At 44.5% G+C, this 25,557-nt stretch overlaps 1 protein-coding gene across 1 annotated transcript in view; it reads right to left on the bottom strand.

The window, feature by feature from the left end:
• Window positions 1-25,557, bottom strand: part of ADAMTS3 (ADAM metallopeptidase with thrombospondin type 1 motif 3) — a 146,525-nt gene that overhangs the window by 86,811 nt on the left and 34,157 nt on the right. Inside the window, exon 4 of the mRNA XM_087962722.1 lies at window positions 21,174-21,330. Within this exon, the coding sequence (XP_087818848.1) occupies window positions 21,174-21,330 (157 nt within the window). The remainder of the gene's footprint in view (window positions 1-21,173; window positions 21,331-25,557) is intronic.

The following is a 25,557-nucleotide window of genomic DNA, read 5'->3' as shown; positions in this document are numbered from 1 at the left end:
GGGAGGAAGGAAGGAAGGAAGGAAGGAAGGAAGGAAGGAAGGAAAGGAAGAGAAAGGAAGGAAGGAAGGAAGGAAGGAGAGAGAGAGAGAGAGAGAGAGAAAGAAAGAAAGAAAGAAAGAAAGAAAGAAAGAAAGAAAGAAAGAAAGAAAGTAGATAAGAAGGAAGGAGAAGGAAGGAAGGAAGGAAGGAAGGAAGGAAGGAAGGAAGGAAGGAAGGAAGGAAAGGGAAGGGAAGAAGGAAGGAAGGAGAGAAAGGAAGGAAGGAAAGGAAGAGAAAGGAAGGAAGGAAAGGAAGAGAAAGGAAGGAAGGAAGGAAGGAGAGAGAGAAAGAAAGAAAGAAAGAAAGAAAGAAAGAAAGAAAGAAAGAAAGAAAGAAAGAAAGAAAGAAAGAAAGAAAGAAAGAAAGAAATTGGACAGGCATCAGTTTAAAGAACACTGGCCTCCTTATACATTTTTCAGACTGTCTGTTGGACATCGGAGTACAGATGTTCCTGAAATATTCAAAAGCCTATTAGCCGGGCTGAAAAATGACATTGTTAAACATGACAATCTGATTTTTAAAAGCCTGACTGGGAAAGTGCATTAAAGAAATCTGACTCAGCCGACATCCTTTTTACATCTATATATAAATATGGTTTTATCCATTCCTTAAAGTTGATTATAAAAGCGCCAATCGTAAATCATTTGAAAAGTGTATAGAAGAGCAAAGTGTACAAACTAGCAGGGCTGGAACTTAAACTAAGAAAAGTGGGTTTTCTGAAGGGTTGAATCCTAGGATTATAGATCCATGGGCCATAATGATAAAAAGAAAAGTGGTTTGGTTGTTATTACCAAATTTGCTCCAAAGCTATGTAAAAATGGCAAAATAAGAATAGACACAGTTTTCTCCTTTCTGTCCCAAAGATGCTTTTTCCAAAAAGGCAACTGGACCTTCTTGGTATTTTTCCTTGAAAACATTTCGCTTCTCACCTAAGAAGCTTCCTCAGTTCTGTTCTTCTTCAGAACTGAAGAAGCTTCTTAGAGGAGAAGCGCAATGTTTTCAAGGGGGGGAAAAAAAACCAAGAAAGTCCAGCTGCCTTTTGGGAAAAAAGCACCTTTGGGACAACTATGACCTGGATGACTGAGAATTTCCACAGACCTTTTCTTCTTTCTATTAACTGTGGCCTATGCATTTTGATGGAAGGGATATATAGCAAGAGAGAGAGAGATACAAAGAAATAAATAGGATGTTAATTGTGGTTTGGAGATCCTCATCTAACTCCTTTTAAAGGACATGAACTCATGACATAGCTTGTGAATCATTTCTGCCACGGAAACAACAGCCTAAACTCATCCTTATCTGGTCCAGCTTTGATGTCATGTCTTGTGTCTTCTCCTGACAGAAAACTCTTGATGTAAACCCATCCTTAGCTGATCCAGCTTTGAAGCCATGTCTTCTGTCTTCTCCTGACAGAAAAGTCATTTAACAACTGCCTTGCTTAACAACAGAAATGTTGGGTTCAGTTATGATCGTAAGTCAAGGACTACCTTATTCAAAGAATGGGCCATTGTTGGCATCTACAGGTAGTCTTCGACTTACAACAGTTTATTTAGTGACCTGAGTTACAACATCACTGAAAAAAAGTGCTTTATGACCATTGCAGCATGTGATCAAAATTCAGATCTTTTGACAACCAGCTCATATTTATGACGGTTGCAGAATCCCAGTGGTCATGTGAACCCCTTTTGTGGCCTTCTGACAAACGAAATCAACGGGGGAAGCCGGATTCATTTAGCAACCGTGTTACAAACTTCACCGCTGCACTGATTCACTTAACAACCATGGCAAGAAAGGTTGTAAAATGTGGCGAAACTCACTTAACTGTCTCGCTTAAATTTTGGGTTCCTTCGGGGTCGCAAGTGGAGGACCACCTGAAATGACATTTCTGTTTAGCGATACATTCAGGAAGCATCAACGGAGAAGATTTGCCTTAAAAGGCAAAATGGGCATTTCTCCCTACTGTCTATACACGATGGGTAGTTGCAGGGCTGGGCTGCTGGGGGTCCACAGGGGGTCAGGAGAGCCCCTAGCTAAGATTCTGCGCAATTCGGAGAACCCCCAAATCCCACTCCTGGCTGGCCCTGCCCGCCCCGCCCCGCCCATCCCAGGAGTCCCCACACAGCCCGTTTTGGATGCAGGTAAGTGCACGGCATGCGCAGAGGCTCAGGGAGGGCGAAAAACAGGCCTCCCGGAAGTTCGGGAAGGCCGGAAACGGGCCCGTTTCTGGCTTCCAGAGAGCCTGCGGAGACCTTTTCACCCTTCCGGAGGCTCAAGGAAAGCCTCCGGAGCCCGGGGAGGGCAAAAATGTCCCCCCCACCACCATGGTGCAGGAGGCCGACTAGGCCACGCCCACCCAGCAACCTGGCAGAGAACCCGTTGCTAAAATTTTTGAAGCCCACCCCTGGTTAGTTGATATTAAAAAAAAATACAATTTCGCATCAATTCTCTTGATATTGTTTTAGAAAGCAGGTTTGGTGGCCTATTTGTGTTGTGTTGTGTTGTGTTGGAGCAGGAGAAGACATTCCAAAGGAAAATTAGAAAGTTGGACAAAACTAAACATTGAACACTTATTTTCTGTCTATAACACTTATTTTCTTTCCATAGCAACGGAGGAAAAGGAGGAGGTTTCAAGGCCTCCCTCAAATAATTAGTTGACTTTTAATTAAGTCGGCAGCTCTCTGGAATTTCATAGCGACAGTTGTGGGAGTACTTGAAGTCTCCAGGGTTCACTTCGAGGGATGTGAAAATATTCTTCATGAATGCATAGTAGCGGGTGTCCTTCTATAACATCTGCACCAAAGCCAAAAACTTTAAAGAAAAAACATTATTTTTTTTTAAAGGAGGATTAGCGTAAATATAAAGCTTTGGGAGAATACTCCCTAGGAAAATCTTTTCTTTAATGCAAGAGAGAACTTTTACAAATCTAACTTTAGTTAGTACCTGTCTGAGAAGACCTTTCCCCAAAGTGTGAATGTCTTCAGTCCCAGTACTTGAAATTTAACAGAATGAGATGTTGGAGAAAATGACATTAAAGGCTGAGTTGTTCATTTAGGTCTTTTTCAGGCATTCTGGAGAAGTGGTGAGGGCCAAGGACATGAATCAAACACGAGAGAGTCCTTCTTTCTTTCTATCCTCCCTCCCTCCTTCTTCTCCTTTTCCTTTCCTTTCTCTTCCTTTTTTCCCTTCATTCCTTCCTCTTTCCCTCTCTTCCCTTCCTCTTCTTCCCTTCCCTTCCCTTCCCTTTCTTTTCCTTTCCTTCTTTCCCTTCATTCCTTCCTCTCTCCCTCTTTCCCTTTCTCCCTTCCTTCCTCCTTCTACCCTTCCCTTCTTTCCTTCATTCCTTCCTCTCTCCCTCTTTCCCTCTCTTCTCCTTCCCTTCCCTTCATTCCCTTCTCCCTCTCCTCATTCCCTTCTGCCTCTTACCCTTCCTTCACCCTCTCCCTCTTCCCTCCCTCCTTCTTTCCTTTCCTTCTTTCCCTTCATTCCTTCCTCTCTCCCTCTTTCCCTCTCTCCCTTCCTTCCTTCTTCTACCCTTCCCTTCTTTCCCTTCATTCCTTCTCTCTCTCTCCCTCTCTCCCTTCTTCTTCCCTTCCCCTTCTTTCCCTTCATTCCCTTCTGCCTCTTACCCTCTCCCTCTTTCCCTCCCTCCTTCTTTCCTTTCCTTCTTTCCCTTCATTCCTTCCTCTCTCCTCTCTCTTCCCTCTCTCCCTCCCTTCCTTCTTCTTCCCTTTTTTCATTCCTTTCTTTCTCTCACCCTCTCTTCCTCCTTCCCTCCCTTTTCCTTTTCTTCCCTTCCCTTTCCTTCCCCTGTAAGAGTTATGACTGTATTTCATTTCTACCTCAAGTGACCAAGGAATTTTGTTTCTATGGCTGGGTTTGGTTTTTTTGTTTTGTTTTGGGTGGGGGGGAAGGGAGTCTGGATTGGCTGCTCTGGATTCAAGTAGCAAAGAGTGTCGACAGAAGGTCTCAAATCAAAGGTGTACTAACAGAAACCACATGTTCTTGAAGATGGGCATGATAACAATTCTTCAGGCAGAAGGCTTGGCCAGCATCACTGGCGAAGCTGAAGATCAGTTTAAAATCTGCACCGCAAGACATCTGTCTTCCCTCCCAGCCAGTTTCCGCTTAAGACTGACAGACAGAACAGTCCTATCTGAAGATAGATTTCAACATTTCTTTAGATTTCAACATTTTCATACCTAAAGTTTGACCTGACCAAACAGGAACAGAACTGTCATTGCCTGTGCTCAAATAAATTTTAATGTGACCGCTTCAAACTCTGTTCCTTTTACACCTGTGTCAAGAATGTCCCGTGGAATTATGTAATAGCTATTATGATGTCCAAATAGCATCAGGATTTATTTCAGATTTCCAAATCCTGGTGTTTTGGGGTTGTTGGTTTTTTCGAACCTTCAGGGTGGGTATTGGTCCATGTTATCTTCTCCTCAGTTGGCGGATAAACAGAATAATAGAGTTAGAAGGGACCTTAGAGGCCTTCTAGTCCAACCCGTTGCCTAGGCAGGAAACCCTACACCACCTTCAGACAAATGGTTATCCAATCTCTTCTTAAAAACTAGAAGGCCAGTGTTGGAGCATTCACAACTTCTGGAGGCAAGTTGTTCCACTGATTAATTGTTCTCACTGTCAGGAAATTTCTTCTTATTTCTAAGTTGCTTCTCTCCTTGATTAATTTCCACCCATTGCTTCTTGTCCTGCCTTCAGGTGCTTTGGAGAATAGCTTGACTTCCTCTTCTTTGGGGCAGCCCCTCAAATATTAGAATACTGCTATTCTGTCACCCCTGGTCCTTCTTTTCATTAAACTAGCCATCCCAATTCCTGCAACCCATCTTCATATGTTTCAACCACCTAATCATGTTTGTTGCTCTTCTCTGCGCTCCTTCCAAAATCCCAACATCTATTTTATATAGCGGTGACCCAAACTGGATGCAATATTCCGAATGTGGTCTTACCAAGGCATTTTAAAGTGGTATTAATACTTGATCCTGTGATCGTGATTCTATCCCTTTGTTAATGCAACCTAGGGTCTGTGTTGGGTTTTTTTGTGTGTTTTTTTTGACAGCTGCTGGCTCATATTTAAGTGATTGTCCACTAGACTCCAAGATCCCTCTCACAGTTACAAGATCTAAGAATGTAAGGATCTAAGAACAGGTCAGGTGGTTGTAGATCAATGATGGTTGATTGAATAATGAAAGGCCAGATATGCAAGAGGGGGGAGGGAGAGAGAGAGAGACACACACAGAGAGACAGAGACAGACAGACAGAGAGGGAGGGGGAGAGAGAGAGATAGAGAGGGAGAGAGAGGGAGAGAGAGACAGAGGGGAGAGAGGGAGAGAGACAGGGAAAGAGAGGGAGAGAGACAGACAGAGAGGGAGGGGAGAGAGAGACAGAGAGAAAGATGGAGGAGAGGGAGACAGAGAAAGGGACAGAGACAGAGAGAGACAGAGAGACAGAGAGGGAGGGAGGAGAGAGAGATAGAAGGAGGGAGAGAGAGAGAAACGGAGAGAGAGAGAGAGACAGAGCGAAAGAGAGGGATAGAGACAGGCAGAGAGGAGGGGAGACAGAGAGAAAGGAGAGAGACAGAGAGAGACAGAGGGGAGAGAGGGAGAGAGACAGGGAAAGAGAGGGATAGAGACAGACAGAGAGGGAGGGGAGAGAGAGACAGAGAGAAAGAGGGAGGGAGAGGGAGACAGAGACAGAGAGAAAGGGACAGAGACAGAGAGAGACAGAGAGGAGGGAGGAGAGAGAGAGAGAAGGAGAGAGAGAAAGACAGAAACGGAGAGAGAGGGGGAGACAGAGGGAAAGAGAGGGATAGAGACAGACAGAGAGGGAGGGGGAGACAGAGATAGAGAGGGAGAGGAGGGAGAGGGAGACAGAGACAGAGAGAAAGGAGAGAGACAGAAACAGAGAGAGACAGAGAGGGAGGGAGGAGAGAGAGAGAGAAGGAGAGAGAGAAAGACAGAAACGGAGAGAGAGGGAGAGACAGAGGGAAAGAGAGGGATAGAGACAGACTGAGAGGGAGGGGGAGACAGAGATAGAGAGAAAGAGGGAGAGGGAGAGAGAAAGGGAGAGAGACAGAGACAGAGAGAGAGAGCGACAGTGAGGGAGAGACAAAGAGATAGAGACAGAGAGAGACAGACCAAGAGAGACAGACAAAGAGAGAGAGAGAGAGAGAGAGAGAGAGAGAGAGAAATACACATACAGACACAGAGTGAGAATTCAACTGCCTTACAACAAAGAAAATTCACATCCCAGGAGAATTTCATGTCAAGCTTCTTCCTCTATTGGAAGAAAAATGAACTTTCTTTTTCATCAAATCCAAGTGATTATTTACTAAAAAAATTTTTTTATTTTTGGCACAAAACTATGGGGGAGAGATGCTCCAGATGTCTTTTGCTGTTATAGTTCCTAGCGGTTGTTGGCATGTTTCATCCTTAAAACAAACACAAGTGGCAAACGAAAGCAGCAGAGGTTGAGTTGCATCACCCCTGGGGAAAAAAGTTCTCCAGAAAACCGGAAGAAGAATTTTCACAGCTTTTTAAATCCTGCTGTCTTCATTTAAGAAGGGCTTCCCTGGAGTTGTCATTCTTACACATCAAACGCATTTGTTAAGAGAGTCCTAAAAATGTCATATGTCGTTGCTTGAAAGATGTCACTGGCCTTCCATAACTGAATTCTTTCATTCTTCTGCCCTGTATTATAAATGCGTTTGCAACTAAGCGGGGGGGGGGGGAGACATCTTCCAGTTGTAATTGTTAATGTTTTCAGCTTGTCAAGTACTTGAAATAAACAAAGAACTGGGAGCAATGAGGAAGTGCAATGTTATATCCCTTGTGATAGGTTAGGAAATAAACCACCTTCTATTTACTACTTATGGATGGAATGACTGTTTTAAAATATCCAGAAGATTTCCTGGTGGCTGTTTTGAAGGCGTCAGTAAAACAGATTCCACCTAGCCAGATGTGGCTGATCATGGAGAAGGGAAACAAGGGTCAATCCTAGAGAGTACTTCCATGAAAAACCACTAGGAATTCCAGAATCCCCAAGCTAGACTACAAAGTCAAACAAAGCAAAACCCAGCTCCCACGCTGCAGGTTTTAAAGAAGAGATTGGGCAACTATTTATCCAGGATGAGCAGGGGATCAGACTAGAAGACCTCCAAGGTCCCTTCCAGCCCTAGGAACCTATGAGTCTATGAACAAACCAGGAAATAAGAGAAATTTCCTGGCAATCAGAATAATTATTCAGTGGAACAACTCCTGACCAGGAGCTGTGGGCGCTCCATCACTGGAGGTTTTCAAGAAGAGATTGGACAGCCATTTACAATGAGAATATATCTGCTGAACAAAACTCCGCGTTGGCAACAGGAAGGGCATCTGGCCAGTAAACACTCAGCTCCATTCAGTTGCCCAAGACTTCACCCCCACAAGGGATTACGGAGTCTTTCAAAGAAGATGGTGATTGGACAGCCATTTATCCAGAATGGCATAGGGCAAGGGTGTCAAACTCAAGGCTTGCGGGCTGGATTTGGCCCGCAAAGTGCTTAGATCTGGCCCGTGGGGCCCACCTGGAAACAGTGAAGGACCAACCTGCAGTGCCTCTGCCAGTGAAAACGGAGCTCGGGAGGACTCAGGAGAGCTCCAATTTCGCTGGCAGAGAGTTGCAGGAGGCCATCACAACCAAAAACGGAGCTCGGGAGGCCATTTTTGCTGGCACAGTGATGGCCACCACAGGTGCCCCCGACACGAGTGACATCAAGCTGGACACGCCCATCCCACCACCACCACCCTGATTCAGCCCTCCGTGAAATCGAGTTTGACACCCTTGATATAGGTTCTCCTCCTTGAGCAGGGGGGTGAACTAGATGACCTCCAAGGTCCCTTCCAACTCTGCTATTCCTGTATTCTATTGCAAAAGGAAGAAAGGAAAGGCCTTTTGGTGGACCTGCATACGTATGTACATATAGACACAGATGGATAGGAACATACATGGACATGGACAGGGGTGGGATTCTACCAGTTTGCACCTATTCGCTAGAACTGGTTGTTAACATTCTAAGCAGTTCGGAGAACCGGTTGTTAGAAGAAGTTATTGACCTAATCCTGTAAGGAAGGCAGGAAGGAAACATTCTGGTGTTGCTTACAGAAACCGCCTCTCCGTTAACCCTTATTACATTCTTGGCAGGACTGGACTTCCTGTCTCAGGAACCTCTCTGGAGTTTTTTTTCCCTTCCTTTGCTGGTACTTTGCTTGTGTGGAGTGACCACTCAAAGTTACAATGGCACTGAAAAAAGTGACTTATGACCATTTTTTCAGATTTACGACTGTTGCAGCATCCCCACAGTCATGAGAGGCCAGGCGAAGAGATGCGTGCCTCAATGTGAGTGATGTTGAATTGGCCACACCCAGCCAGTCACATGACCATCAAGCCACACCCACCAATGAAGCCATGCCCACAGAACCGGTTGTTAAAAAATTTAAATACCACCCCTGGACATGGACACATCATTCCTAAGAGTCAGGATGGACGCAAGTGAATCTTTGCATGAAACAGTTCACTCACAAATGATTGACAGTTGATCTGGCCCACTGGACCAAAAACGCTATTTACAGGAGGGGAGAGGTGCTGAGGTAAAGCATCCCATGTGTTCTATCGCCAGAACAAGATAAACTCGAGACCGGAGTTGAATTCAGCTCTTTATTTAACTGTCAGTAACTTCAACTAAACTCGAGCCGCGGCAGCCTCTTTTATAGCGGCTGCTCGCGGCTCGCAACCAACGGCATCATTTTAAACCTCCCGCCGTTTAGGCGGCCAATCATAATCTGTTGTTAACCACCAATCGCTAGGCGGTAGTGATTGTCCAATCGGAACGTAGTATTACGAGTATGCAAATGTCTATATACAACACCATGAGTCATTACATTGCATCACAAGAGTTGCTTCAGTTTGACCTGCATCTGGCAAATATTTACTCAAGCCTGGTTCATTTTGGAGGGAACAGAGGGGGGGGGTGAGTGGGAATGGAACGCAGCCCAAAATTTATCCACTTGGAAGGTAGATAATTCATAAAGGATAATTGGCACAGATAGTAATGAGTGAGAGTTGGACCGTCAGGAAGGTGGAGCGCCGAAGAATTGATGCTTATGAATTGCGGTGCTGGAGAAGTTACTAGATCCCTAGATCTTTTCTTCCTCAAGGGACAAACAACCTGGAATTAAGGAGAAATTGACTAACAGTGAGAACAATTAACCAGTGGAACAGCTTGCCTCCAGAAGTTCTGGATGCCTCCACACGGGAGGCTTTTAAGAAGAGATTGGACAAACCTCCATGTGAAATGATATACGGTTTCCTGCCTGAGCAGAAGGTTGGACTTGAAGACCTCCAGGGTCCCTTCTGACTCTTGTCATTCTGTTTCTAATTCGTTGCATCAGTACCACGTAGTTAGCTCCGAATTAAATTGTGTGGCACAGTAGAAGAAGTGCTAATATGGACTCAATAGGGGCTGTTTTTCTGCACAGATAAACCCCCCAAGTCAGCAGCGGGATCCTACCTGTTTCACTACTGGTTCAGTGATCGTGTGTGTGTGTGCAAGCGCACCTAACACGTGCATACCTAATGCATGCGCGCAGCTTTCCACACACCAGCTGAGACCTGTAGCGCTAATCAGCTAAGAGAATAAAGAAGCGCAGGGGTGGGTGGGAGGGCCAATCCTGCACTTTTCTCTTCTTTCTCCTCTCCTTTTTTTTTTTCTACTAGTTCGGCCGAAGCAGGCCGAACCGGTAGCATAACACCACTGCCCCAAGTGGTCTCAACCATATAGATTTTATCTGTACTCAGAGAGACTCCAAGTGGCCTCAATAACTCTCAGAGAGAATGCCAAGGACCAGATGACTGCAAGGAATATAAATATAAATCCTTTCATTCTGCCCCCTTCAGCCAGAACTGAAGAAGCTTCTTGGTTTGAGAAGCGAAATCTCTTCAAGGGAAAACAAAGGAAGCCCAGTTGCCTCTTGGAAAAAAGCACCCTTGGGATTGAAGGGGGCACTTTCATTTCTGTGTGAACCCGAGCTAAACAACTTGCACCTCGTTTATAGATGTGACACAAGATTGATCCAGTGTGTGATCTACTTAAAAGAAAGTCAAATGACAGCCCAGGATCTTGCTGTGCTTCTGGGTAGGAAAGAAGTTAAAATCTGCCAGGAAATAACGCATTATATTTTAGCAATCATTAACCGCCCGTTGGAAGACATGTAAAGAGTGGGGAAAGGAGGCTTTCACTCCCCAAAGGAATAATTAAAGGTTGTGTTTTTAAAAGCGGAGCCATTCTTCATCAGGATAATTATTTCTTTTTCTAAGTGTATGTGGGGAGGTTGTAAGAAAACTGCCTTCTTGCCCTGCTTAACAATCATTAATTTATGCTTAACCTGCTGTTTTCTCCTCCAGGCTGAAATGTTCAAAGAGGGGTCCAAAAGCATACAAAAAAATGTGTTGTTTTTTTTTTAAAGTACCCAACATTTTGATTCTTCATGTACGGCGGCTTTAATGATGATCCTGAAAAAACAATGGCTACCAACCTGCCTTCCATGGAGGACCTGTATAGTGCATGAGTCAAAAAGAGGGCTGTGAAAATATTTACAGACCCCTCACATCCTGGACATAAACTGCTTCAACTCCTACCCTCAAAACATCGCTACAGAGCAGGGGTCCCCAAACTTGGCAACTTTAAGACTTGTGGACTTCAACTCCCAGAATTCCTCAGGCAGCTGGCTCAGGAATTCTGGGAGTTGAAGTCCACAAGTCTTAAAGTTGCCAAGTTTGAAGACCTCTGCTATAGAGCACTGCATGCCAGAACAACTAGACACAAAGACAGTTTTTTCCCGAACACCATCACTCTGCCAAACAAATAATTCCCTCAATACTGTCCACTATTTACTAAGTCTGCATTGCTATTACTATTACTCTTCTCATCATTCCTATCACCCATCTCCTCGCACTTGTGACTGTATGACTGTAACTTTGTGGCTTGTATCCTTACAATTTATATTGACTGTTTCCTAGTATGATTTGATTGCTTACTTGTTCCCTATGACTATCATTAAGTTAAGTACCTTATGATTCTTGACGAATGTATATTTTCTTTTTATGTACACTGAGAGTAAATGTACCAAAGACAAATTCCTTGTGTGTCCAATCACATTGGCCAATAAAGAATTCTAATTAAGCCAAACAACCAGCAAACTGTAGAATTTTAATACAGGCCTCCTACCAACTGTAATTTGTACCAATGATAATATCAAGTTGTTCTTCAAGCGTTGCCCCATGGAGAGTATGATGCAGTATAGATAGTCCTCGACTTACAACAGTTCGCTTAGTGACCGTTCAAAGTTACAACAGCACTGAAAAAAGGGACTTATGACCCATTTTTTTTCAGATTTATGTTCGTTGCAGCCTCTCCACAGTCATGTGGTCAAAATTCAGAGGTTTGGTAACTGGACTGTTGCCAATAGCATAGAACATGAGTTGGAAGGGATCTTGGAGGTCTTCTAGTCCAACCCCCTATTCAAGACAGGAGACTATATACCATCCCCATCCAAAGGTTTGTCCAGTCTATTTTTGAAAATCTCCCGTGATGGAGCACTCTAGGAGACAATGTCCAGAGTTTTGCAGCTTTAATTCAGTGCCAGAAAAATAAACCCAGATGGCTGATGCTTCATTTAATGCCTTTATAAATATAGTAAGTAGATTTTACAAACCAGTTGTAGATTCTCCAACATGGAGCAAACGCAGACAGGAACATGTTGCAAGCAACTTACAGCAGCACAGAAACAGACCATCAGTTTCACTTTAGTTCAGCAAGCAAGCAGAGGAGAAAAGCCGTTTCATTTCAATAGACAGACTCAGAGCTCAACATAGCTGCAGAGTTGCAGAACTTAATATATAGAGCCATGCCTAGGCTACTTCTAGTTTCAGTTTCCAGCCTAGGCTACTTCTAGTTTCAGTTTCCAAGCTGTCCTCATTGGCTGATTTCGTTGCTATGCCTATTCATTGGCTGACCATGTTACCATGCTCTATTCCAATTCATGAATATACTCTGGGAGACAAGCTGTTCTATAAAACTCCATAAAACATAGAATAATGGAGTTTGAAGGGACCTTGGAGGTCTTCTAGTCCAACCCCCTGTTCAAGCAGGAGACCCTATACTAGTGGTGGCTAACCTTTTCTGGCTCCCGTGCCGATAATTGCGTGCGCACTCAACTTGCGCACTTGCACGCCATCACTCAGAAGGCAGTGCGTGCTGGGCCCCCACCCCCACCCCCTGTGCATGATTCCCCCTCTAGCGCCACATGCCTGGCATGCACATGCAATCCCCTCATGCACAGCACATCCCTGCGCATGCGCATGCTTCTTCCACGCACACCCCTCCGCCCCCTGTGCATGCGCGCCAGATACCCAACAATCAGCTGTCGGATGGTGGCGCGCTCTTCCGGGCAACCTCTCAAGTGCCGGGAGAAATGGCTCTGCATGTCACTTCCGGCACGTATGGCATAGGTTCGCCAACACGCCCCTATATCATTCAGGACAAGTGGCTGTCCAGTCTCTTCTTAAAAACTTCCAGTGTTCACAACTTCTGGAGGCAAGTTGTTCCACTGATGAATTGTTCTGTCAGGAAATTTCTCCTTAATTCGAGGTTGCTTCTCTCCTTGATTAATTTCCGTCCACTGCTTCTTGTCCTGCCTTCTGGTGCTTTGGAAAATAGTTTGACCCCCTTGTCTTTGTAGGAGTCCCTCAAATATCGGAGCACCACTATCCTGTCTCCCCTAGTCCTTCATTTCATTAGATTAGACCTATCCAATTCCTGCAACTCTTCTTCGTATGTTTTATCCTCCAGCCTCCAATAATCATTCTTATTCTCACAATATCAGACAGTGTGGGGAGAAGAAGAAAAGTGAGTGGATTTTCCCTTCCCTCTTGCTCAATTCATCTTGGCGGCTCCAACGCCAAAGAGAGCAGCACGAAATGACCTCACCCATCCCTCTTGCTCAGTTTTGCAACAGGAATCCTGTTTTGACTTCATTCTAACAGAACATCCCCTTTCCAACCAACCTTTCTGGACTCCGTCGCGAGAGATATTTTGCCTAGAGACAACCAGCATACACACATATACACACATGCTTAAGATATTTGAAGATGAATTGTGCAAGCGACACTCTGGGTAAGGAAGCCGGTTCTTCTTCTCAGGCTGGATCACGCTGCGAAATGGATGATGTCTTTCGAGGAGATTTATGCACAACCTTTTTTTTTCTCCCCCAGAATAAACATGGCAGTGACCTAGCCTAGTGCGAAACATTCCCATGGGGGACACGCCACATGTTCTCCCATGAGTCATTTCCCTGTAGATTCCTGAGGCTTTCACTGTACTGTTGCTCTCAAGGGAAATAAGATAATGTCCCTCGGGGTTTTCTGTAAACTGGCTAATGAAAGGAGGGAAGCGGAGCGGGGAAAGGGGTGAGTTTGCTTTCCTGCAGACAAATTTCCCCGAGACGGCTGACAAACAGGTTGTGTACTACTCAAGGACTCGATTCCCATGGATGAAGGCATGTGGGAACTATGACAGGGCGAGTCAAGAATTGATGAGTCCTCCTCTCCAATAAAGATTTCTGTGGGAGAAGAATAAAGGGCTATTCAAGGCCGGATCGGTGTGTTGATGGAGACTGAGGGACTTCATCTTTGATTACAGGTAGGGACGCAGTGGCTCCGTAGCTAAGATGCTGAGCTTGTCGATCGGAAAGGTCGGCAGTTTGGTGATTCGAATCCCCAGCGCTGCGTAACGGAGTGAGCTCCCGTTTACTTGTCCCAGCTTCTGCCAACCTAGCAGTTCGAAAGCACGTAAAAATGCAAGTAGAAAAATAGGAACCACTTTGGTGGGAAGGTAACAGCGTTCTGTGCGCCTTCGGTGTTTAGTCATGCCGGTCACATGACCACGGAGACGTCTTCAGATAGCACTGACTCTTTGGCTCTGAAATGGAGATGAGCACCGCCCCCTAGAGCCCAAAACAACTAGCACGTAGGTGCGAGGGGAATGTGATGACCCGGAGTGTAACACAAACGTAACAAAATCCAAAACATAAATAAATGTCTTTTAATGCCTCCAACTTGGCCCCACTGTTCAATAATTCTCAGTTGGAGATAAAACTTATTCAAAAATAGTCTTCAAAATAAAGCAATCCAGTTCGAACTTAATGAGCAGATAGAGGTGAAAGAAAAAAACAAAAACAAAAAACTACAATGAAGGAAATTCCACAACGGACCAAGATAAGTAATTACCAACTGCAAGGAGATAACAAGGCACAGTCTGTTGGAAGGACGCCAACCAAGATGATTTCAGCCCAAAATAAAACACACTTTGCTTCTGGCAATGCTGTGTTTTAACCGTCTCTCTTATATACTATTCTCCCCAGCTGCAACCAATGAGGAGGATCATGGCCGCTTCTTCTCTCGTAAGCCAAGTTGTTTCCTTCTCTGTTCCTCCCTGCATATCCTAGGATGGAGAGGGGATGGGCCTGGGTCTTCCTCTGACTGCCCAGCCGGCCTCTGCCCTTCTCCAGCTTCCTCCCCAACCTCCAGAACCACACCTCCACTCCCCGTCGGCTGTTCCTCCTCTCCCTCAGAGTCCGACTCTACCAAGGGCATGACAGGGAACCTTTACCTTTATCTTTACCTTAGTCCTTAGCAACCATTCGTTTAGTGACCATTTGAATTTACAACGGCACTGAAAAAAGTGGCAACTATTGCAGCATTCCCGTGATCATGTGTTCAAAATTCAGACTCTTGGCCACTGACTCGTATCTACGATGGTTGCGGTGTCTTGGGGTCATATGATCCCCTTTTGCGGCCTGCTGACAAGCCAAGTCAACGGGGGAATCCCGATTCACTTAACAACCGTATTGCTCACATAACAACTGCCATGATTCCTTCACAACTGTGTCAAAGGAAAAGGTCGTAAGAATAGAACACGGTTCACTTCAGAACTATATCAAGAAAGGTCATACAATGGAGCTCGCGACTCACTTTTGCAACCTGCTGACGTGATTTGCTTAATGGCCACAATCCACTTAATGGCTGCAGGGATTCAGTTCACCTTTGTGGCCAAAAAAGGGGGTATAAAATCAGGAGCGATTCACCTAGTAATTCACCGCCTTCCTTAGCAATGGAAATTCTGGCCTCCATTTTTTTTTTATTTGCTTGTTTTTACAACGCATTAACTGCCTGTCTTACCATATGGTAACAGCCCCTTGTGGTCGTAAGTCGAGAATTAACTGCATAAGCACTCATTAGCCCATATTCCTCTCGCGTATTTCGAAATTAATTGTTCCCTAAAACGTTTGCAATCCTAACCTTTTTCTCCATTCCTTTTTGAGCTGCATTGCAAAAGTCCAAACCATGCAAAATAGAAAACTTCCTTTCCTCCAGCTCTGCATGATAATCAGGAAAGTCAATCCATGCAGCAGGCACAACGCAAGATATCCCCGATGTTCCCCAAATTCTAGGATATTATGGGCATTTTTGTTTCTTTTTCCAAGCGGCCGAGATTTATGGCCAAGAAGGAATCTGGTGCCAGGAGGAACAGCCAGGCCTTCCACAATCTGGGTAGCATTTTGTGGGTTTTGCCTGTAATTTTTCCAGATGCAAATATTTGCTTACAGCCTACGCTGATTTGCTGTTGCCAACAGAAAGCAAAGTTAAGGCTTTCTCCCCCGAGTCTCCTTCAAGCGGAATCTTGTCCAAGAATTTGGTTTAAAAATAATATGAATAATTTCGGCTGAGTTTTGCATGTCTTCTTCTACTTATAGCCCAGCTTCTGTGCATCTTTTGAGTTTTATAATTCATCAAGTCAAGAGGCAACAACAAGACACCTCCAAAATCCTGGGCGGTCATTCCTGCCGTTTAATGCTTCTTTTGGATGTCTTTGATTAAATCGGATTTTCTAGTTTTAGAAACTTGGGAAGAAAGGCTTTCTCAATTCAGCTTCGTTTGGGATCCTTTGAAGATCCTCTCGGGTATGGCTTCCAAAAGTGCCATGAAAGGTGTTACAATTCCCTAACTAAATACTTGAGTATAGAAGACAAGGAGTAAAGTTAACTTCAAACAGCTTCTCTTTCTCATTCTTAATTCAGCTTTATCTTTTTTTTCCCCACGCTCTCCAGCCAATTGAGACATCAGACACAGCATAGGATTTAATAATAAAAAAAAATACAGAAGAATAGAGTTGGAAGGGAACTTGGAGGTCTTCTAGTCCAACCCCCTGCCCAAGCAGGAGAAACTATACGGGTAGTCCTCGACTTGCAATAGTTGATTTAGTGGCTGTTCAAAGTTACAATGGCATTGAAAAAAGGGACTTGCGATCAGGTTTCACTCTTATGGCTGTTATAACATCCCCATGGTCGTCTGATCAAAATTCAGGTGCTTGGCAACTGACTCGTATTTACGACGGTTGAAGTATCCCAAGATCACGTGGTCCCCTTTTTTGCAACCTTCTGACAAGCAAGAAGCCAGATTCCCTTCACAACCATTTGACTAACTGAACAATTCCTGTGATTCACTTAACAACTCTGGCAAGAAAGATCACAACACGAGGCAAATTCCCTTAACAAATGTTTCGCTTAGCCGCAGAAATTTTGGGATCGATAGCGGTGGTAAGTTGAGGACTACCTGTAACCTATAGACCCCCAGGTAGTCCTCAGCTCAGGACCATAATTGAGCCCAAAATTTCTGTAGGAGATGACCAGGCTGAGCGCGAGGGAGGAGTCAAACGTGTCATCAGTCTTGAATCCATTCGATCTAAGTCCAGCACACCTCGAATTCCATTGATTCTTATCGATCGCCAATTTGCTTTAACCGTTAGCAGTTCAGATTCTTGTAGAGAGCATAAGCGTGCAATAAACCTTTATGCAAGTAATCCTCAACTTATGGCCACATTTGAGCCCAAAACTTATGTGTTATGTTGTGAGGAATTTGTGAAGGGAAGTCGCAAAAGGCGGTCACATGACTCTTGGACACTGCAATTGTCATAAATGTGAGTCCGTTGTCAAGCATCCGAATATAAATCATGGGACCAGGGTAGAGGTGGTATTCAGCCAGTTCTGACCACTTCTGGAGAACCAGTAGCAAAAATTTTGAGTAGTTCGGAGAACCGGTAAATCCCACCTCTGACTGGCCCAACCAATCCCATCTATTCTCCGCCTCCCGAGTCCCAGCTGATTGGCTGGGTCTTCTTTGGTTGCCTTGCACAGGAGAATGGATCTGGAAAGCAGGTTAGTGGGGTGGGAAGCAGAGGTGGTATTCAGTAGGTTCTGACTAGTTCTGGAGAACCAGTAGTGGTAATTTTGAGTAGTTCAGAGAACCGGCCAATCCCACCTCTGACTGGCCCAACCAATCCCATCTATTCTCCGCCTCCCGAGTCCCAGCTGATTGGCTGGGTCTCCTTTGGTTTCCCTGCACAGGAGAACGGAGCTGGAAAGCAGGTTAGTGGAGTGGGGAAGGAATGGGATTTTGCAGTATCCTTCCACTGCCACACCCACCAAGCCATGTCACACCCATAGAACCAGAAGTAAAAAAAAATTGAATCCCACCACTGGACCAGGGGAATGCTACAATCATCCAGTTGCTTTTATTTCACTTTTCTTTTGGCTTCCAGGAATGAGCTGACCTAGAGTGATCCTTGGGAGAACTTGGCTGCATTCCCATTCCAGCCAGACAGAACTTTCTTGATTTCTCTAGCCAGACTAAATCTCTTTTTTTTTTTTCAGATATATGGGATGTGTGTGTGTGTCTGTCTGTTTGTGTGTGACAATGAGAAAGGAGAAAGAGATTTCATGGAGAACCAGAAGATGTTCGTGGACACATCAGGAAGACATTTGGCAGGAGAAAAATTGGCCTGCTAACACAGTTTAATTGCCTGCCTCAGTTTCTTTGGCGCTGTTCCCTATTTATTTATGAAACGGGACTACCCAGTAGTTTGGCTCTTGGAGGAAAGTTCCTCAAAGGATTGCTGTTCCCTTACGTGCCGCACTGGGTAAAGAAGTTTGCTTTCAGATCATGTTCCTTTTTTGGGTCTTCCATGTCAGGTTGAATGGGGACAAGATTTTGACCGGGAAGAGGGATGTCCTCCTCAATGATCTTTCTAACTGCTTGGTTATTGAAGGAATCGTCCTTCGGCATCTCTCTTGGAGGGCTTATCACAATGTTGGCAAACCTTTTTGGCACCGAGTGCCAAAACAGGAGCGCGTGTGCAGGAGCGCTGGAAACCGGAAGGGCAGCTCCCCGGCGCACATGCGTGCGCCGGGAAGCTGAGCTTCTGGTTTCCAGCATTCCCATGCATGCAAAAACAGGGTGACAGCTGGCATGTAAAGAGAGATGGCTCTGCGTGCCACTTCCAGCATGCATGTCATAGGTTCACCATCACTGGAGCCTTATCATCATTCCGAATAAAATACAGAATATAGAATAACCAAGTTGGAAGTATGTATCCATCATCATCGTAATGAAATCCACCCACCTCTAAAAGAAGGAAGGAAGGAAGGAAGGAAGGAAGGAAGGAGGGAGGGAGGGAGGGAGGGAGGAAGGAAGGAAGGAAGGAAGGAAGGAAGGAAGGAAGGAAGGAAGGAAGCCTTCCTTGAAGTAACGGTAAGGCAATTCAGTAGACGTAAGGTTAGGAAGCAAGGAAAAATAAGCACATGGCATACAATGTCAACTTACAGCTAAAGAAATCCTAAAATTGAAGCATGCAGAGACCCAGAACATAACTCCGGAAGACAACTTCTACATTTCTCCTATTCTGCTCTGCTACAAAACTTCAGATTTTGATGCGCTTAACTTTCAAAGTCTTCCCGCATTCAACTGCTAAACGTTAGATGTGGCACTATGAATTCACTTCAAAAGAGGATGCTTCCAAGACTCTGCAACCCCACGTCTTTTCCCAGGATTACCCAAACAACTTTAAAGGGTATCCTAATAGTGCAAATCCTTCAAAATGAGCGTTTTAGACTTCATGGGGCCACATATCCTTTTGTATCATTAAAGCACCTGCATCTTTTTATTGCTTTGGAAGCTGTCAGCTGTCTTTGCATGCAGATACAGGCACAGCCTATTTGTATCGCTGCTGTGCACGCTGACTGCTGCGAATATTTAATATATTTGCACCTCTAATATTCTGGAGCCTCTTTCATGGAATCCTGTTGAAGTTCTACACAGCCCTCTTAATCAGTCATCGGGGCTATGGCAGAACAAGGGTTTACTCTTGAGTCAACTTTTGATAGGACAGTGTCACCGGCACTCCTCTATTTGCCAATCCTATGACATGAAAGCTTTGATGTCTCTAGTCCTAGTGGATCAACATGACCTCCTCTTCTGTTTTCTTGAGTTTCAGTTAGTTAGTTAGTTAGTTAGTTAGTTAGTTAGTTAGTTAGTTAACTTTATTGTCATTGCACCTCGTACAAGGAAATCAAACACCATCTTCAGTGCACATCATGACCTTGAAAATAAACACAAACAAACATCCTTCACACTCCACACATTGGATAAAAAAAAACCCGACACCGCACCAACACTGCACTATACAATAGAATTCAACAGAGCTACTGCCCTGGGATAGAAGCTGTTTTTCAGCCTATTTGTCCTTGGTTTTATTATCCTGTACCATCTGCCAGATGGTAACAGTTCAAAAAAAGGGGTTGCCCAGGATGAGATGGATCTTTGAGGATGTTTTGAACTTTCTTAAGGCAGCGGGTGCTCTAAAGCTCTTCCAAAGAGGGGAGAGGGCAACCCATGATCCTCTGGGCAATGACATTAACCCTCTGGAATGCTGTCCTGTCTGCCCCTGTGCAGTTGGCAAACCATACAGAGGTGCAGTAAATTAAGATACTCTCTATGGTGCAGCGTAGAAGGACACCAGCAGTTTTTCATCCAGTTGTTGTTTCCTGAGAAGCCTCAGGTTGTATAATCTCTGCTGGTCCCTTTTGACCAGGGCTGCAATGTGAGTGCCTCAGGTCAGGTGCTCTTTTAGGGTAACACCCAGAAACTTAAAACTGGACACTTGCTCCACTCGGTCTCCATTGATAAGCAAGGGCTGGATGTCTGATCTGTTCCTTGTATAGTCCACTGTAAGCTCCTTGGTCTTATTGGTGTTGAGGACCAAGTTATTGTCTCCACACTACGAAAGCAACCGGTCCACCTCATCTCGGTTGGCAGACTCATCCCCCACCACTGTTGTAACAGGGATCCTGTTCCTCTATTCATCATTATCATCTTTTAACGACCCCATAATCCCTTGCAAAAATGGAGCAACTGAATGGAACTGAGAGTTTACTGGCCGGATGCCCTTCCTGTCACTAATGCAGAGTTATATTCAACAAATATATTTTCAAAGTGCCCGGAGAGAGAAATATCTGCCTCTACCTAGGATCGAACTCACAGCCTCCTGATTGTGAGGCAAGAGTTCCCTCTCTAGTCCACCACACGACTTACCCTGTTCCTCTATTGATCCATGTAAAATTGGATCTTTAATATTGATCCAAAGCATCCATTCCCAGTCAATAAAAGACAGAAAGAGAGAGGGGGGGGGACTCTAGATGGACTGAGCAACTGAATTGAATCAAGCATCATTCTCCAACAAAGTGACACTGGTAGTCCTCAACTTACGACCACAATTGAGCCCAACATTTCTGTCGCTAAGTGAGACAGCCCATCAGTGAATGTTGCCCTACGCTACAGTTTGTTAAGTGAATTGCTGCAGTGCTTCCGTTAATAACATGGTTGTTCAGTGAATCTGGTTTCCCCCATTGATATCTGCTTGTTGGAAGGTCGCCAAAGGTCATCACATGACTCCAGGATTTGGCAACGGTCATAAATATGAGCCAGTTGCCAAGCATCTGAATTTTGATCACATGACCACGAGGAAGCTGCAACGGTCGTAAGTTACATTTTAAAGAGCTGTTGTTGCAAGTTGGAACGGCGACTAAACGAATGCTCGTAAGTTGAGGACGACCTATAGGGAATAAACCTTGAAGAAAAGAACAACAGTGATGGTAAATGAAGGATCCGTAGACAGGAGCTATACCTTTACTTTGGAAATCAGGGAGAATATCGGATGAATTCTGTGCAATTGCTGACCTCCTATAGACCATGTGAAGCCGTCCTCTCTCTTCCTCCATTTGTTTGCCTCTCTGCAGGGGCTCAATGAAAAATTCATCTTCACCAACTTTGATCATGCCAGCCTAGGGAGAGAGCGGGGGAAAAAGAAAGAATGAGGACTTAAACAGGTGAGGAATCCAGCCTACTGATTTGTAAAAAAATAAACCGCGGCTATCATGAAAAAGCAAACCAATGAAAGTAATATACCTGTCAACTCATAAAATATTTTTTCTGGTCTTTTTGGAGTTGACAACAGAAAGGGAGCGGGGGGAACAGTGCAGCAGCTTGCAAAACTGAAACTGCATTCCATAAATGTTTTCATAGATAGTTTCTAGGCGACTGAAGTTTCTGCCTCTGCAAAATTCTAACTGGAGAGTATGATGGATGACTCTTGGCTATGGATGTGTCCCATTGGAGAATATGAATTATGATACACCCAGGAGATGGGAGGGAAACCAGGGTCAAGGCTGACAATAAATTAGGTGTCTCAGAGTCGGCTACACCCAGGTAGCACTAGTATGTTTACTCCTAATAAATCTTCTTTAAGCTTTGAAAATCCAGCTAGAGACTCATGATTTAAATGGGGGTAACTACTGGAGCCCTGACAATATCCTGTTTCCCTGAAAATAAAACCTGTCACAAAAATAAGACCTAGCATGTTTTACGTGTGCACCTAATTTAAGCCCTACCCCCCAAAATAAGCCCTACTTAAGAACCTGCACAGCTGCCTGCCCCCCCCCCCATTCCTTCGGGTTCCTCATGGTGCCGTGGCCACGAGGTACGGCGGGATTGGTGGAGCTGCCCCATGCACCCCACACCGGCTTACCTCAGGACCCCCGCAGACACTCCACCCATGCCCTGACACTTACTTCGTGGCGGCAGCACCAGCAGCCATGTGCAGCAGGAGCCCACGTGGCCATTGGCTCAATTTTAGCGCTTGTTCATGGGTGCCACAGAAGCAGGAGGCTGAATGGTGCGCTGGTGCCACGGCCATGAGGCAAAGCAGGTGTCGGGACATGGATGGCCTGGCTGTGGGAGCCCTGATGTAAGCTGGTGGGGGGCGCATGGGGCAGCTCCACCAGTCTCGCCTTGTGGCCGTGGCACTGGTGCTTTGCTCAGCCTCCTGCACTGTTGCAACCAAGAGCAAGTAGAAGTGGGCTGGTGGCCACGTGGGCTCCTGCTGGACAGGGCTGCTGGTGCTGTGGCAACGAGGCGAGGCAACTGTTGGGGCATGGGTGGCCTGGTTGTGAGGTCCCTGAGGTAAGATGGTGAGGGGCATGTGAGGCAGCTCCATTCCCCCCTTGCCTTGTGGTGGTGCTGGTATGCCCTGCGGCCTCCTGCCCCGCCACGAGGAAGCAGAAGAGGTGTGCCTCCCGTACATGGGGAAAAAATAAGACACCACCCCCCCTGGAAAATAAGCCCTAATGCTTATTTTGGGACCCAAAAGAAAATAAAGACCTTGTCTTATTTTGGGGAAAACAAGGGTTATTAAAAACTGTTACACTTTAAAAAAATGTGCCACTTAGCAGCAGAAATTTGGGGCTCAATTGTGCTTGTAAGTCGAGGACTACCTATAAAACTATTTTCCGAAGTGCACATAAGCCAGCAATAATAGGAGAAAAGTATCGTGAAATGTTGAGGAGGCTTCAGTTTCCTTGGCAGCTGCTTGATTAATCACATAAAGAAGATAGAAAAGAATGTCAAAAGACGGCAACGAGAATCAAGTTCGGAATAAGCTTCCATTAAAAGCTTCCCTGGCAAATCTGAAAAGCAGATCAAAATTCTGCAAAAAAAAAAAAGTGTTTTGGCACTAAACACTGCCCCAGAATTGCATTTTCTTTCTCCAAAAAAAAAAAAAGCCAGTGCAATCTTTTGGCAGGGCCAGTGGGGCCCAGTTGGAACCGAATTAAAGCTATTCCTGGCACTATAATCAACATGGGATATAAACACAGAAACATACAAGGGGAGACCCACAATGCAATAACAGCCCTGCTAGCAAAGATCACCAATTACTTGACACCCATGTTTTGGATTACAAAAAAAGATGTTGAGACTTTGGAAAAAGTGCAAAGAAGAGCAATTAAGATGATTAAAAGGCCTGGAGACTCAAACATACAAAGAATGGTTGCAGGATTTGGGTTTGGCTAGTCTAGAGGGAAAAAAAAGGACTGGGTTTTTAGATCCAAACCCATTTCAGTGGCTACAGTGTTTAGATTTTAAGTGTGGTTTATTCTTGGTGTATCACATTATCTCAACCTGCCCTCACTGAATAGCTTTGAGGATGCTGCCCTTGCATTTGTTTAGCTATTCTGAGAATGTGTCTGCTGAAATCTAAAGTTGGTTAGGAACATTTCATGCAAGCTAAAGAAATATTAGAGATAAAGTAAAAATGACGAATTGATGGGATTTGCCTCTACAAGTCAGAAAATGTGGAATTTGGCAACAAGGATGGGGTAAATATCATACATAGCTCTGACATCTTTATTTATCTGCATTATATGGATTTATTAGAGACTCAAAAGTTCTTTGGCTGAGGTTCTTCCCCAAGTTCAGGAATATGCCTTCTCATTAGAACTCCAATGGAACAATGGCTTTAAATCTATTTTCAACCACAGAAGGGGATTAAAACAGTTTTTGGTTGATTTATCGCTCATCTCCACTGCTTTGTCCTCCCCTGCATTTTAGGCATTCAAAACATACTTCTCTGAAATAATATTTTCTTCTTATAATTAGGTAGGTTTTATCACCATGGGGAAGCTGCAAAGGTCATAAGTGTAAAAAAATGTCATTTTTTCCAGTGTCGTATGAATGGTCACTAAATGAACTGTTGTAAGTCGAGGGCTACCTGTGCCCACACCACAACATCTGACAAGGGTGAACAGTCTTAACTGCAGTTACGGATTCCACAAGTTTTGTGTTACACGGGACTGTGAATTTGCAAAAGCCAGGCTTCCCACAAAGTATAAACTGGAAACACAACAACACATAACTAAAACTGGGATTGAGTCTGTCATCTGCACCTCTATAACTGTCTGGTTTGGTTCTGCAACCCAACAAGACAGACACAGACTTCAGAGAGTAATTAGGACTGCAGAAAAAACCATTGCTACCAACCTGCCTTCCACTGAGGACCTGTATGTATACTGCATGAGTCAAAAAGAGGGCTGTGAAAATATTTACAGACCCCTCACATCCCGGACATAAACTGTTTCAACTCCTCCCTTCAAAACGATGCTATAGAGCACTGCACACCAGAACAACTAGACACAAGGACAGTTTTTCCCTGAATGCCATCACTCTGCTAAACAAATAATTTCCTCAACACTGTCCAACTATTTATTAAATCTGCATTACTATCACTATTAATCTTCCCATCCTTTCTTTCACCCATCTCCTCCCATTTATGACTGTAACCTTGTTGCTTGTATCCTTACAATTTATATTGACTGTTTCCTAGTATGATTTGATTGCTTATTGTACCCTATGACTATAATTAAATGTTCTACCTTATGATTCCTAACAAATGTATCTTTTCTTTTATGTACATTGAGAGCATTTGCACCAAGACAAATTCCTTGTGTGTCCAGTCACACTATATGCTATATCTATATTCCATTTGGGGGGGAGGGAAGCAAGAGATTTCTACTGAAGAGTATTTTTTGACTAGTGAGTATTTGCTAAGCATTATTTTAATGATATCCAAGTAATAAATAAAGGAACAATTTCATTTTTATTTTGTTTTGAGGCTGTTAAAAACAGAGGGGATACAACTAGAATCCTTTCTTATTTGAAGCACACCTGACCTCTGTTATTGTCCAATGAGATAGAAATTATGTGAAGCAGCCCTCCCCCTGGAATAATGAAATATTTTGGGGAACATTAAAAAAGGCAGGAGGGAATATTTCCCCTGAAGGAGAAATTGGGGGGGGGAGTCTAAAGGGAGGCAGAAACTAGGCCCAGTTTTCCTGCTCCAAGCAGAAACTGAGGAGGCCAGCTTTTAGAAATGCAGATTTGGTAATCCATTCAGAAAGACTGGGTCAGCCAGAGACTCGAGATAAGCAATTAGGCAAGCCAAAAAGGTTGAGAGGATTAGCTCAGACAAGCACCTAGGACAGTGATGGCTAACTTTTTTGAGCTCCTGTGCCAAAAATTGTGTGCACACTTGCATGCCAACACCCAGAAAGCAATGCATTTGAGGGGGCCTATTGAGGTAACTCCCCGTTAGGAGAATGAGCGCACACAGGGAGACATAGTGAGAGTGGTGAGGAATAACACACAATCAGCACACAGATACACTGTATAGTAAAATG

Source organism: Notechis scutatus, chromosome 4 (genome assembly GCF_049901735.1).
Source record: "Notechis scutatus isolate UNSWTSFEM ecotype Mainland chromosome 4, rNotScu1.2, whole genome shotgun sequence".
In the NCBI taxonomy this organism is placed as follows: domain Eukaryota; kingdom Metazoa; phylum Chordata; class Lepidosauria; order Squamata; family Elapidae; genus Notechis; species Notechis scutatus.
This window is presented reverse-complemented; position numbering and strand designations above follow the sequence as displayed.